The 12,747-nt window shown below is 41.5% G+C and overlaps 1 protein-coding gene across 3 annotated transcripts in view; it reads left to right on the top strand.

Annotated features, from left to right (window-relative positions):
* The window catches only part of CELF2 (CUGBP Elav-like family member 2), a 553,836-nt gene that overhangs the window by 217,701 nt on the left and 323,388 nt on the right, over positions 1-12,747 (top strand). Inside the window, exon 1 of one of the 3 annotated variants that reach the window (XM_040248497.1) lies at positions 7,638-8,842. The exons of 1 other annotated variant lie outside the window; for it this stretch is intronic. In XM_040248497.1, coding sequence (XP_040104431.1) covers positions 8,790-8,842 — 53 coding nt within the window. In that variant the 5' untranslated portion in view covers positions 7,638-8,789. Of the gene's footprint in view, positions 1-7,637; positions 8,843-12,747 lie in introns of those variants that run through there. One more of the 3 variants, XM_040248498.1, reaches the window with a different exon arrangement.

Here is a 12,747-nt window from a genome sequence, read left to right as displayed (position 1 = left end):
ATGTCCGACTCTTTCCGACCCCATGGACTGCAACACGCCAGGCTTCTGTGTCCATCACCAACTCCAGAGTTTACTCAGACTCATGTCCATTGAGTCAGTGATGCCATCCAACCATCTCATCCTCTGTCATCCCCTTCTCCTCCTGCCTTCGATCTTTCCCAGCATCAGGGTTTTTTCATATGAGTCGGTTCTTCTCATCAGGTGGCCAAAGTACTTGAGTTTCAGCCTTCAGCCTCAGTCATTCCAATGAAAATTCAGGACTGATTTTCTTTAGGATTGACTGGTTAAATCTCCTTTCAGTCCAAGGGACTCTCAAGAGTCTTCTCCAACACCACAGTTCAAAAGCATCAATTCTTCGGCACTCAACTTTCTTTATATCCAACTCTCACATCCATACCTGACTACTGGGAAAATGATAGCTTTGACTAGATGGACCTTTGTTGGCAAAGTAATGTCTCTGCTTTTTAATATGCTGTCTAGGTTGCTCACAGCTTTCCTTCCAAGGAGCAATCACATTTTAATTTCATGGCTGCAGTCACCATCTGCAGTGATTTTGGAGCCCCTCAAAATAAAGTTTCCCACTGTTTCCACTGTTTCCCCATCTATTTGCCATGAAGTGATGGGACCAGATGACATGATCTTAGTTTTCTGAATGTTGAGCTTTAAGCCAACTTGTTCACTCTCCTCTTTCACTTTCATCAAGAGGCTCTTTAGTCCTTCTTCGCTTTCTGCCATAAGGGGTGGTGTCATCTGCATATCTGAGGTTATTGATATTTCTCCCGGCAATCTTGATTCCAGCTTGTGCTTCTTCCAGCCCAGCATTTCTCAAGATGTACTCTGCTTAGAAGTTAAATAAGCAGGGTGACAATATACAGCCTTGATGTACTCCTTTTCCTATTTGGAACCAGTCTGTTGTTCCATGTCCAGTTCTAACAGTTGCTTCTTGACCTGCATACAGATTTCTCAAGAGGCAGGTCAGGTGGTCTGGTATTCCCATCTCTCTCAGAATTTTCCACAGTTTATTGTGATCCACACAGTCAAAGGCTTTGGCATAGTCAATAAAGCAGAAGTAGATATTTTTCTGGAATTCTCTTGCTGTTTTAATGATACAACGGATGTTGGCAATTTGATCTCTGGTTTCTCTGCCTTTCCTAAATCCAGCTTGAACATCTGGAAGTTTATGGTTCATGTACTGTTGAAGCCTGGCTTGGAGAATTTTGAGCATCACTTTACTGGTGTGTGAGATGAATGCAATTGTGTGGTAGTTTGAGCATTCTTTGGCATTGCCTTTCTTTGAGATTGGAATGAAAACTGACCTTCTCCAGTCCTGTGGCCACTGCTGAGTTTTCCAAATTTGTTGGCATATTGAGTATAGCACTTTTACAGCATCATCTTTTAGGATTTGAAATAGCTCAGTGGAATTCCATCACCTCCACAAGCTTTGTTCATAGGGATACTTCCTAAGGCCCACTTGACTTCACGTTCCAGGATGTCTGGCTCTAGGTTGGTGATCACACCATCGTGATTATCTGGGTCATGAAGATCTTTTTTGTTTAGTTCTTCTATGTATTCTTGCCATCTCTTCTTACTATCTTCTGCTTCTCTTAGGTCCATGCCATTTCTGTCCTTTATTGTGCCCCTCTTTGCATGAAATGTTTCCTCGGTATCTCTAGTTTTCTTGCAGAGATCTCTGGACTTTCCCATTCTATCATTTTCTTCTATTTCTTTGCATTGATTGCTAAGGAAGGCTTTCTTATCTCTCCTTGCTATTGTTTGGGACTCTGCATTCAGATGGGACAGTAGTCACGTCACAGAATTTCTGGGATGCGCCAGCCTGAGCAGAAGGTGATGGTGTGTGCATGTGTCTGTCTTTGTTGTGGTGGTTTAGTTGCTAAGTCCCGTCTGACTCTTTGTGACCCAATGGGTTACAGCACACCAGGCTTCCCTGTACTTCACTATCTCCCAGAGTTTGCTCAAACTCGTGTTCATTGAGTCGATGACACCATCCAACTGTAACCGCAATAATAAAAGTGGCCCATTTTCCATGCAAATATTAATGCCAACTTATACGTATTCACCTGTGGTTTTCTCAAGATTTCTGATATGACCCGGGGTGGCCCTTGGCAAAACTTTAGGCCAAAAATGACCGCTCAATTGTGAATGTGTTATTTATGATGTCATATGAATTCACAAGCCCTGGTGGCTCACTATTAAAAACCCACCTGTCAATGCAGGAGACACGGGTTTGATCCCTGAGTCAGGAAGATCCCCTGGAGAAAGAAACTGTAACCCACTCCAGTATTCTGGCCTAGGAAATCCCATGGACTGAGGAGCCTGGTGGACTAAAGTCCATGGGATCATAAAAGAGTTGGACATGACTTAGCAACTAAACAATGAATTCACAAGCCAAAGTTAGTTATTTTATCAGCAGGGTTACTTATGGTAACCATTTTCATGGGAAATCTTTGACTTTCTTCTCTTTGTCTTTCACAGACCTACCTATGTGGAAATAGATCTCCAAACTCACTTTGTGGTGTCTTTTCACGGCCCTGCTTGTCTATAGAAAGCAAGTTATTATTACTCTTTATAATAATAAAACCTCTTAAATTTATCTAGGGCCTATTTTCAAGTGGTTTCTTGGAGATTTAAGTACTTCGTGGTTTATTATTTACACCTACTCATTGATAAATATGACACTTGATCTTTTGAAGGGGCTTTACAACTATTCTTACTAATTACTCATCCCCCAGCCCCACTTCGCCATTTTGCAAAACGAGTACGTCATCCCACAGCTTGGAGAAGGAATATCCATGTGGAACGTGGGGCCCCTGGGTTGCTCACAGGGACAGCTACTTCTTAATCATGACTTGGGGGTGCTTTTTGAGTCCTCAAGTGAGAGGAACTCCAGTTACATAGGTCTTCAGATTACCATCAAATCCTTTCTTTGCTAAGGCTGCCAAGGTCTTACATTAAACCAAATGTCAATTTTATGTGTCAGGTAGTGATTTGTGATCCTTGTATCCTTGGGGCTTTGGAGGTCTTTCCTCTCAAGGCAGGAGGGAGCATGGGGTCTGGAAGCACAGGATTGTTCCCGTGTTCCATTCATTCTGGCTCCTGCATGCAGATTTCACCGATTTGCCTCATTCTGTCCACGGAGACCCTTCCTCGGAAGCTTAGACCTGGTCAGGGGAACTTTGTGTCTTCTGTTTGACATCAGCTCTAGATGGAAACCCACCTCCTCACACAGGCACTTAACACTTTACTGAGCACCTCCTAGGGGTCATGTATGGTCTTTGCAGCAAATCTATTTCTTGTAGACCTTGGTTGTCACTTCGTATTCGCTTCACAGATTTCGTGTGTTCTTTCCACCTTTCACAACACTGTGGTACATTTCTTAGTTCGGCCTGACAATTCCTGATGTCTGCTATGGTCTGAATGTTTGTGACAACCCCCACCACCACCCCAACGAATTTCATATGTTGAAAGCTCAATGCCCAATGCATTAGGAGGTGAGGTCTCTGGATTAAGTCATGAGGGTAGAATCTTCATGCATGGGATTAGTGTTCTCATAAAGGAAACCCCACAGAGACCCCTCATCCCTTCCACCACGTGAGGACAAAGCAAGGAGGTGCCTACTGTGAACCAGGAGGAGGACCTTCATCAGAACTTGACCAGGCTGGTGCCTTGTTCTAGGACTTCCCAGCCTCCAGAGCCATGAGAAATAAACATTTTCTTCTTCAAGGCCCCGGGTCTGTGGTATTTTGCTTTAGCAGCCTGAATGGCCAATGGCAGTATCTGAAACTAGCAACTAAATAGATTTAATATCTTCAGTGCCTCCACATTCCAAGATGGTTCTTTTTTGACGGGGATCTAAGGAGCAGATTCGATGTTGTTTAGAGTCCCGTCCTTTTATTCTTCTAACATTTACTTATCTATGTCTGGTTGTTATTGGGTCTTAGTTGTGGCACGCAGGCCCTTCATTGCACATGTGGATCTTCCATTCTGGGGCACGGACTCTCTCTAGTCGCGGCATGCAGGCTCAGTAGTTGCAACACGTGGGCTTAGTTGCTCCATGGCGTGTGGGATCTTAGTTCCTCAATCAGGGATTGAACCCACATCCCCTGCTTTGAAAGACAGATTCTTAACCACTGGACCACCAGGGAAGTCCCTAGTGTCCCATCTGTTTTATCAAAGGATTTTATGCAGCCAGGTCGTACATCTCAAATGCTTCATATTGTACCCTTCTATTGAAATGGTATTTTCCATTACTTTTGCAATGTACATATCAAAATGCAAAGACAAGGCACAGAAGGCAGAAAAAAGTTGAATTCGTTTTTTTGCTGGATTTGGAAATTTGGCTTTTTAATCCCAGAAATTACCTACAATATAAAGAAACTCACATATAGTACAGCTTTAAACATTTTTTTTAGGAAGCTCATATCTAGAAAGGTCACAAAATCTAGCTGATTCTCAGCTCAGCTCCATACTTCTCAATTGCTATACCTCTCCAGTTTTCCCCTCACCAAGCTTGCATTATTAGCTCAACAATTAATTTCTACAGTTAATAACAAACTTCTTGGATATAGGGAGCATTGAAATAGTTTGTGTTTTTGTTCTTTGCTAATTACTGCTATAATCCTTATCCTCTTAAAAACTTTCCCCTACAAACCAAATTTAATAATCATCAGGGTTGTTAAAAATTAATTCCTATAGGAGATGACCTCAAAAAATTGGTCTCCAAAAGTGCTTAGGCTGTCTAGTTTCAACTCAAACTGTATTTGAAATAAAGTTTTGAAAGAAACTGACAAATACTAGTAGCTCAGACACAACCTTCGAATCAATTTTTTATTCATTTACTATCTGTCCTCTAAGATAGGTAACCTTGAGGATCTAATGTCTGGTGATCTGAGGTGGAGCAGATGTAATAATGATGGAAATAAACTGCAGAATAAATGAAATGCATTTGAATCATCTGGAAACCATTCCTCCACCCCACTCCCACCCCCAGTCCAGGGGAAAATTGTCTTTCATGAAACTGGTCCCTGGTGCCAAGAAGGTTAGACTGCTGCTCTAAGGTTATTAGTATCACATTAGAAAAGTGTGAAGTTCTTCATTATAATACCACTCAAAAGGCTTGCCTTCCCGGTTGCGTCTGTCAGCCCTGGGCACAGTGGGGCTGCTGAGTTGCACTGCAACCCAGTAGAAAGAACAGGGGCCTAGACAGGGCTCCCATGCTCTGTCATTATCCACCTTCTGTGGGCACTGTTTCTGTGCCTGAACTTTTTCAGCAGAGCAGGTAACAGGACCAGCTGTGCACACCCCGCAGTGTTGTAGGGATTCAACAGGGAAACATGCAAAGTGTCAGGGAAGGCCTTCTCAGGGTTGTGAGCTGTGCTGGTAGAATGCTTGAATTAGAGGAAGAAGTGGTGCCCCACCCCATAATTGTTAAGACAACTACAGATGGCACAGTGGTAGAGAATCCACCTGCCAATCCAAGAGATGCACGAGATTCAGGTTCCATCACTTGGTCAGGAAGATCCCCTGGAGAATGAAATGGCTACCACTCCAGTATTCTCACCTGGAAAATTCCATAGAAGGAGGAGCCTGGTGGGCTACAGTCCATGGGGTTGCAAAGAGTCAGACATGACTAAGAGAGTGAGCATGCGAGCACATAAAGGAATAATGGAACATAAAAGTCTTTTCAAGTGTTAAAAACAAATTCATGCCTTTATTTCACAAACTCTTATTAAGAATCAGCTAAATGGAGTTTATTCTATTGGGTGGATTAAGAATACAAAGATTGATCCAATGTGGATTTGGAGTCAGAGAATTCCTGTGCAGTAGGACACACCTGTCTTATATTCCTCATATTTCTATCCCCAAGTTCAGCACAGACAACTGGCAAGTGTAAGACCCCCAATTTGTCACCTTACTGGTGTTTGGATAAGCACTAAACTCTTACCTCAATAGCTTTCTCATTATTTAGGTCCCTAGACTCAAATGGAAGTGGAGGGAATATAAAATATTTAATGGTTTGATTCCATCCCAGTCCTTGCTACTCTGGATCCATAATTCATTTCACTAGAGGAATAGCCCCATGCACAGCAGCCCTGGCTTCCAGTGCTAAGAATCTATTTATGGATTAGCAAATGCATTAGTGCTACGTGTTAGTACTTGCCTCGGAGTTTAGCCCTGTCAGAAACTGGATGGAAGTATTAAAATAGGGTTTTGTGTCAGAACGGTGTATTTTTACTTTGCTCTGATGCACAAAACCATGGCCTGTGTCAAGCCACTCATTCCACTTTTTGTTAATATTTGCACTAACAGAACACATCGTTTCATTATTCACACTTCCAGGGCTTTAAAATAACTGAGCAGGACTTCCTGGTGGTCCAAGGGTTAAGAATCTGCCTGCCAGTGCAGGGGACACGGGTTCGATCCCTGGTCAGGGAAGATTCCACATGCCACAGGGCAACTGAGCCCAGGTACCACAGCTACGGAAGCCCGCCCACTCAGAGCCTGTGCTCCTCAACAGGAGAAGCCACCACAATGAGAAGCCCATTTGCTGCAACAAAGAGGAGCTTCCACTAGCTGAAACTAGAGAAAACCTGCGTGCAGCAACAAAGACCCAGCACAGCTGGGTGATATTAGTGATGTATATATAACAAACAATAAATATATTATTTGTTAATAATAAATTATTAATTTAACAATCAATTAAAATAAATTAATTAAAAATATAAAATGAGCATTTGTTGCCCCTGTTTATCTACAGGGCAAAGAGAGCTCTAGAGAGGGGAAGTGAGCCCTGCCTCGGCTCTCAACACAGGTGACTGGGGAGATAGCTCAAAAGCCTCTCTCTGCAGGGTCTCTGGTTCCAAATCATTTATATGGTGTTGATCTTGCTCCAAAAGAGTACCTTAGGTTGTACATAGTACGTCTCCCTGGCAAGGTCCTTCATTTTTATATATTCACTCTCAGACGTGATGATGAAGGAAGGCAATGAGAAAATATGCTTGTTTTAAGGACAGAGCTGAGGCTTCATTCTCTGATCCCAGTCCAGTGCTTCATCGTGGGATCTTCTTGCCGTCTAGAAATGGGAATGGGGACTGCTTTCAGTCACTGCTGCTTGTTATTATCAGCCCTATTGATAAACTAAGCGTGATTACTGGGCAGTAACCCTGAAAGCACCATCCTCACCCTCTAGAACATCTTCATCTCCTTATCTGTGGGCCAAGACTAAGTTTAGAGGTCAGAGATCTAGGAAGATGCTGGGGATGTGGTACTTCCCTGGTGGTCCAGCGGTTAAGACGTCACCTTCCAGTGTAGGGGGTACAGGCTCAGTCGCTAGTGGGGGAACTAAGATGCCACATGCTCCCTGTCCCCCCAGTAAAACAAAACACATAAAAAACAGAAGCACTATTATAACAGGTTCAGTAAAGACTTAAAAAAATGAAAAAAAAAAAAAAAGGTCCACATTTTAAAAAATATTTTTAAAAAGATATTGGGGTGCATTCCAGATCTCCAAAAGAGAGGATAATGGGGCGCACCATGATTTTCCCCACCCCACTATTGTTCCCACAAATATTTTGAGTCCAGATTATTACGGAGGTGCTGATGAGAACAGGTGACGTGTTGGATCCCGGGAGTGGGGAAACCAGTGTTCCGTGAGCCAGCTCTGTTTCAGGCTGTGTTCTGTGTCGCTCCATCCAAGCTGAGCGCATTTTTGGCTTCCGATCAGCACACACCTCCTAGAGCAAAGCCTTCATTTGCAGTTTTGGACAACTGACTATTCCATCCATGGCATCTTGTCATTCCTGTGTGTGTTTAACTTACTGTTTTACTTGGTTAATATGCCTGGAATTCTTATAATTCCAATAAACAGAAGTACCGTGTGTATTTCCTTGGCTAACTGTATATGCTAAGCCCAGTGAGGATAATGAAGTACGGAAGCAGGAGTTTTTTTCTTATTTTGGAAAAGAGCATTCTAATTGGTCTTTTGAGGCAGATGCTCCACTGGCTATTAGGATTTCAGTATGACCAAACAGTCTTTGCATTGCCTACCTCTTTTAGAAGTCCTGCTGCAGGTGGGTTATGCCCTGACCTCCAGGAACTCTGGTGCTCACAGAGTTAAAATCTTTCCAAGTTTCTGCAACCTCTGTCCTCCCCATCCTCAATCCAGAGTTGGGCTAAGGGTCTTGACCTTGTCACTCTTTCTGAGGACAAGGGGCGAGGAAGAGATGAATCCAGCTGTGAATTCAGCGTCCCAAAAAAGAGAAGCAAAAATTCCTTTTTAGCACCCTGACCCACCCACATCTTCTGTGAGTCATCTGCGAGGCTTGCTGACAGTAGATGGCAAAGAGAAAACATGTACTTGGTTTTGCTATGAAATGTATAAGACAAAGAGGTAAATGAGTGACTTATTTTTCTTTCCAATTTCTGAAGATGGTAATTAGGAGAACTCACACCAGCCAGGCTCAAGCGAATGCAAGCAAGACCCCTATAGGCAGCACGGTGTATTAATGTAAAAATATGCTTAGACAACATAACTTGTCAGAGAGGATTATTTCTACTTAGTGGATCTGCGGGAGCCCCTTTGCTCTACCATTCAGAATTTGACTAGAGAAGAGAGTGAAGAAAGAGAGAGAGAAGGAGAGGGAGGGAGGGAGAGAGAGAGGGAGAGAGAGAGGGGGGAGCGCGCATTAGTGAACAGCTACTGTGGCATTGATGTTGGAGCGCACTTCTGAACTGGCTTTTGTTGAGACTATCAGTGTATCTGTGCAGAAAGCATGCGCTGTCCCAAATCCGCTGTTACTATGAGAAATGAAGAGCTGCTTTTAAGGTATGTTGCTGTGTTCTTTGTTTTAATGTATGCCTTGCTAGTTTTCAGAGCTGGCTGAGACTGTCATCACGGTCAGAATCAAGCAGCTTCCTTATCTTAGAAGAAAAAAATAAAAAAGAATCTAGAGAGAGAGAAGGGGAAAAGAGGGAAACGAAATCGAGACCAAAAGATTGGGAGAAAGAGAGAGCAAGCGAGAGAAAGGAGAAGGACTCCTGTGGACGAGTTATATTTGCAGGAGTTGCCTTTTGCAAGCATATCATGTATTTGCTTGCTGCTATTTGTGCGCGGCCAGTGGATAATTTTAAAGGCTCCGAATCTGGCTCTGGGTTTGTCTTTTCCTTTGCAATGTCTAAGCCTCTTTCATTATTATGCACTCTGCATGGAATACTCAGCGAGAAAGGAGCTAAGGAGACTCCATATTAGACTTGCGTTCCAGATACCGCTCTAATCTGGACTTAGCCTACCTAAATAGTCCTTCTGTGTTACCAGGTTTGGATCACTTTATCCTGTTTGCCAAAATGTGTACCTGTTTAAAGACCTCTATTCATGCATGGCGTCCTGGGTCCCTCTGTATTGAAAGCAAATATTTGTTTCCTGCATCTGTGTAAGGGTCCTACCGCTTACCAAGAATGAGCCACCTTTTGGGAAGCAGAGAAAGAATTATGATAGAATTGGCATCCTGCTTTGAAAAATGTAGTCTTTTGTTTATTTGCTAGCAGACATTGTAGCACTGAATACATCTATGGGTCTGACAATGGGACCCGTTGAACAATGGAGCTGTCAAACTAGCTTAATGCATGTCTGGGTTTTTTTTTTTTTTTTCCCCTTCTTCTTTCTCAACACCCTTTTTATCTGTTTTAATCTTGTTTGTATAGACTATCCAGATTGAAGAGCTTTTAGGACTGCTTGTTTGTGGTTTTGTGCATTTAAAAAATTTAATATCTGCCGTTCGTAGGGCTTTTTGCATTTTGCAGCTATGTTGGTTGGATTAAGTTAGAGATTTATTACTTACCTCTCTGTTAAACTACAGAAAGAAACTCATTGATTGAGAATGCTTGTAATACCATTATCATTCTAGCAAATACCTTGTTATCAGACATGCCTCTACAGTATTTAATGCTTGAGGATTTAAAATATGCCTGTTTGGTGGACTTACGGAACATAGCACTAAAGCAAAGTTAAGAGGAATATTTCTAATGTTTAAGTAAATTATGATTTCTAGTGTCTGCTTCCTCTTTTGGCATCCAGGTAGATAAACAGTTTAGAAATTCAAGGACAAGTGAGAACTTTTGCCCTCCTAATTTTGGTCACAAACTATCATAGCCAGCCTCTTAAATCGTTAAGTTAAAGGTCTCTACAGAATATATTGATTTTTGATATGTGATTATGTGCTTATAAAATGCATTTCTATGCAGGGCAAACATGTCTCACATCTTCAAAAATCTTTCCTTTTATAACATAGGCACTGGTTTCTCAGGTGAAAACAGTGAGACTTCAAAAAGAGAAAATAGAAAAATCAGTTTCAAACTTCTCCAACATTAAAAACATTTTTATCCTCACACTAGCTATAAAGGAACTGATCCTAGAAGATTAAATGGTAACTGATATACATGAAAATTATGTCACTGACATTTGTTTCCATAAGGAATATGTCTTTTCTAACATTTTAATGTTTTGCTTTAATTAGCTGTTTGTGCCAGAGCAGTAGATTGAAAAATATTCGTAAATTCATTGAGATTTAGAACCTAATTCTTAGAAACAGAAGGGAAATTATTTTAAAGGGCAAATTTTAAAAGATATATATATATTTAATTACAAATATTTCTTCTTGGATTATATTGTGTTCAGATTAGTGATGTTGCCAGTAAATAAGGAGTAAGATGTAGCCCTTATAAACCAGCTATGAAACATTAACTATTTTTCAGAGTTTGGACATGCATTCAATTTTTCAAACTTAGGCTGAAATGTTATATTTAATACAAAATTGTGAAAAATTCATGTTGCAAGCTCAATAAATTGCCTTCTCAAACATAAATTTTCTATTGATAATATTTTCAGAGCCTGGCTGAACCCATAACGTATCTGTAGAATAATTATATTTTTAAAGTTATCCATTGTAAGTAAAGTGGATTTTATGATTATGTTCTCTTACTTCCAAAGGGATATGAACGGCTCATTCCATTGGGTTAGCCAATAATTGCTTTTGGATGAGCTCATAAAAGGTAATTGGTGAACCTTTCTATCTGAAACTGGCCCACTGTTACCAGCACACTTAGATTCTGCTTTCATAGGAAATTTTTTTTTCTAAAACAAAGGTCACAAAGCAATTTTTTTGTGATTTGGGGGAAAAAAAGTAGTGTCCTGTGTTTCCCAGCTGCCTGTCAGAAGCATGCTGAAATAAAAAAATACCTTAGCAAACTCCATGTTAAATTTTTGACTAAATTATAATCATTCATCTGTGATCTATTCACCCTAATCCCTGGGTGATCATATTAGGTCCAAGAACAAGGGAACCCCCTACGCACTCGTGCTTTGACCCAATCATTACCAGCTTCCAGAATTCGGAGGCCCCCATTCCAGCGTCCAGCACATAGCTATCTTGTCCTCTAGCCTGATGGGGGAGTGGGAGATGGCCGGAAGTTGGCCAACTTGTCCACATCTATTTCCACAACAGTAACAAGCTATGCAATCTGTATCCTGCCATCAACTTCTATGTTGGGATGATTCCCTTCCAAGGTGACCTAAACAAATGTCAAAATGAATTTTAATCCTAAGCCCAGACTTGCAGAAAAGGAACAGATGAGTCAAACTGGGAAAATGGCTTCTTTCAATAGAGTCACAGTTGCACCCGAGTCCTTGCACATAGGAGCCTCGGGAATACGCAGCTGTGTTCAGCAGACCACAGGCTGCAAGATATGTAACCTCAACGTCCGAAGAGTTCTTTTATTTGTGAAAATGAAACCTCACGGTTTTTGCTTTTCAAAATATGAGTGCATACTATTGCATAATATCCCTTTGGGGCTGAAAAACAAAGAAAGGCCTTTGATTAATATTCATATCTAGAACTTTAGAGCAAGTGCAGATTGTGCTGGAATACCTAGGAAGTCATTGGAAGAGTGAATCAATACTAATTATTGTAATCAGGGTGGTTAATTAAGTGAAAATGTGGCTGATAGAAAGTTCATTGCTCGCAGCCCTGGAAATACCTAGGTTGATGAAAAGAAGGTAAAATCCAAAAGCAAGCGTGGTACCTGGGAATGATCTCTCCGTGTTTAGGGGGTCGGAATCTGTCCACGAAAAACATACCTTGATTTGGTATAATCATAACAGTGAGAAAACCAGAAATATCAGACTCAGTCTCTTGTGTAGAGATTTCTATAAAAGTCATTAACAGAAAGCAGTTTGTTAAGAATCATCTCCTGCGGCTCCCACAGCATTTATCTGCCCTTCTTCCAATAGTAAAAAGTATATTTCACTCTGTGGCAGTAATGTCTTAGATCATCTTGATTAGCCTTCATTGAATTTCTTTCTACATTTTGGTAATTCCTGGGGGATATGTTGAGGGTGGGGAGGTGGGTTCTCCTTTCATCACACTATTGATTGCTTCCTTCTTGGTTATTACTGGCTTTGGGAATTTTTCTGAACTCGCAGTGACTTTTATTCTGTAGGAAAGATGAGGCAGTGGTTTTTGGAGAGGATTAAGATCCGTGGCATTTCATTTAACTGACATGGGGAAGAGGGTGTCAGAGGAAGGAACGTGTATGTGAGGTTTCAGGGCTGTAGCCCATTAAGAATTGAAATGAAGTGTCCTGGAGCTGAAACACCTTTCTGATCCCACGGTACTCATCTCCAGAGGTCAGGCTGAGATGGAAGCTAGATGTACATGTAAGAGGGAGAGACTCTGT

This window comes from Oryx dammah, unplaced genomic scaffold, assembly GCF_014754425.2.
Source record: "Oryx dammah isolate SB20612 unplaced genomic scaffold, SCBI_Odam_1.1 HiC_scaffold_10, whole genome shotgun sequence".
Classification (NCBI taxonomy): Eukaryota; Metazoa; Chordata; class Mammalia; order Artiodactyla; family Bovidae; genus Oryx; species Oryx dammah.
Note: the sequence above shows the minus strand (reverse complement) of the source record. Positions and strands in the feature narration are given on the sequence as shown.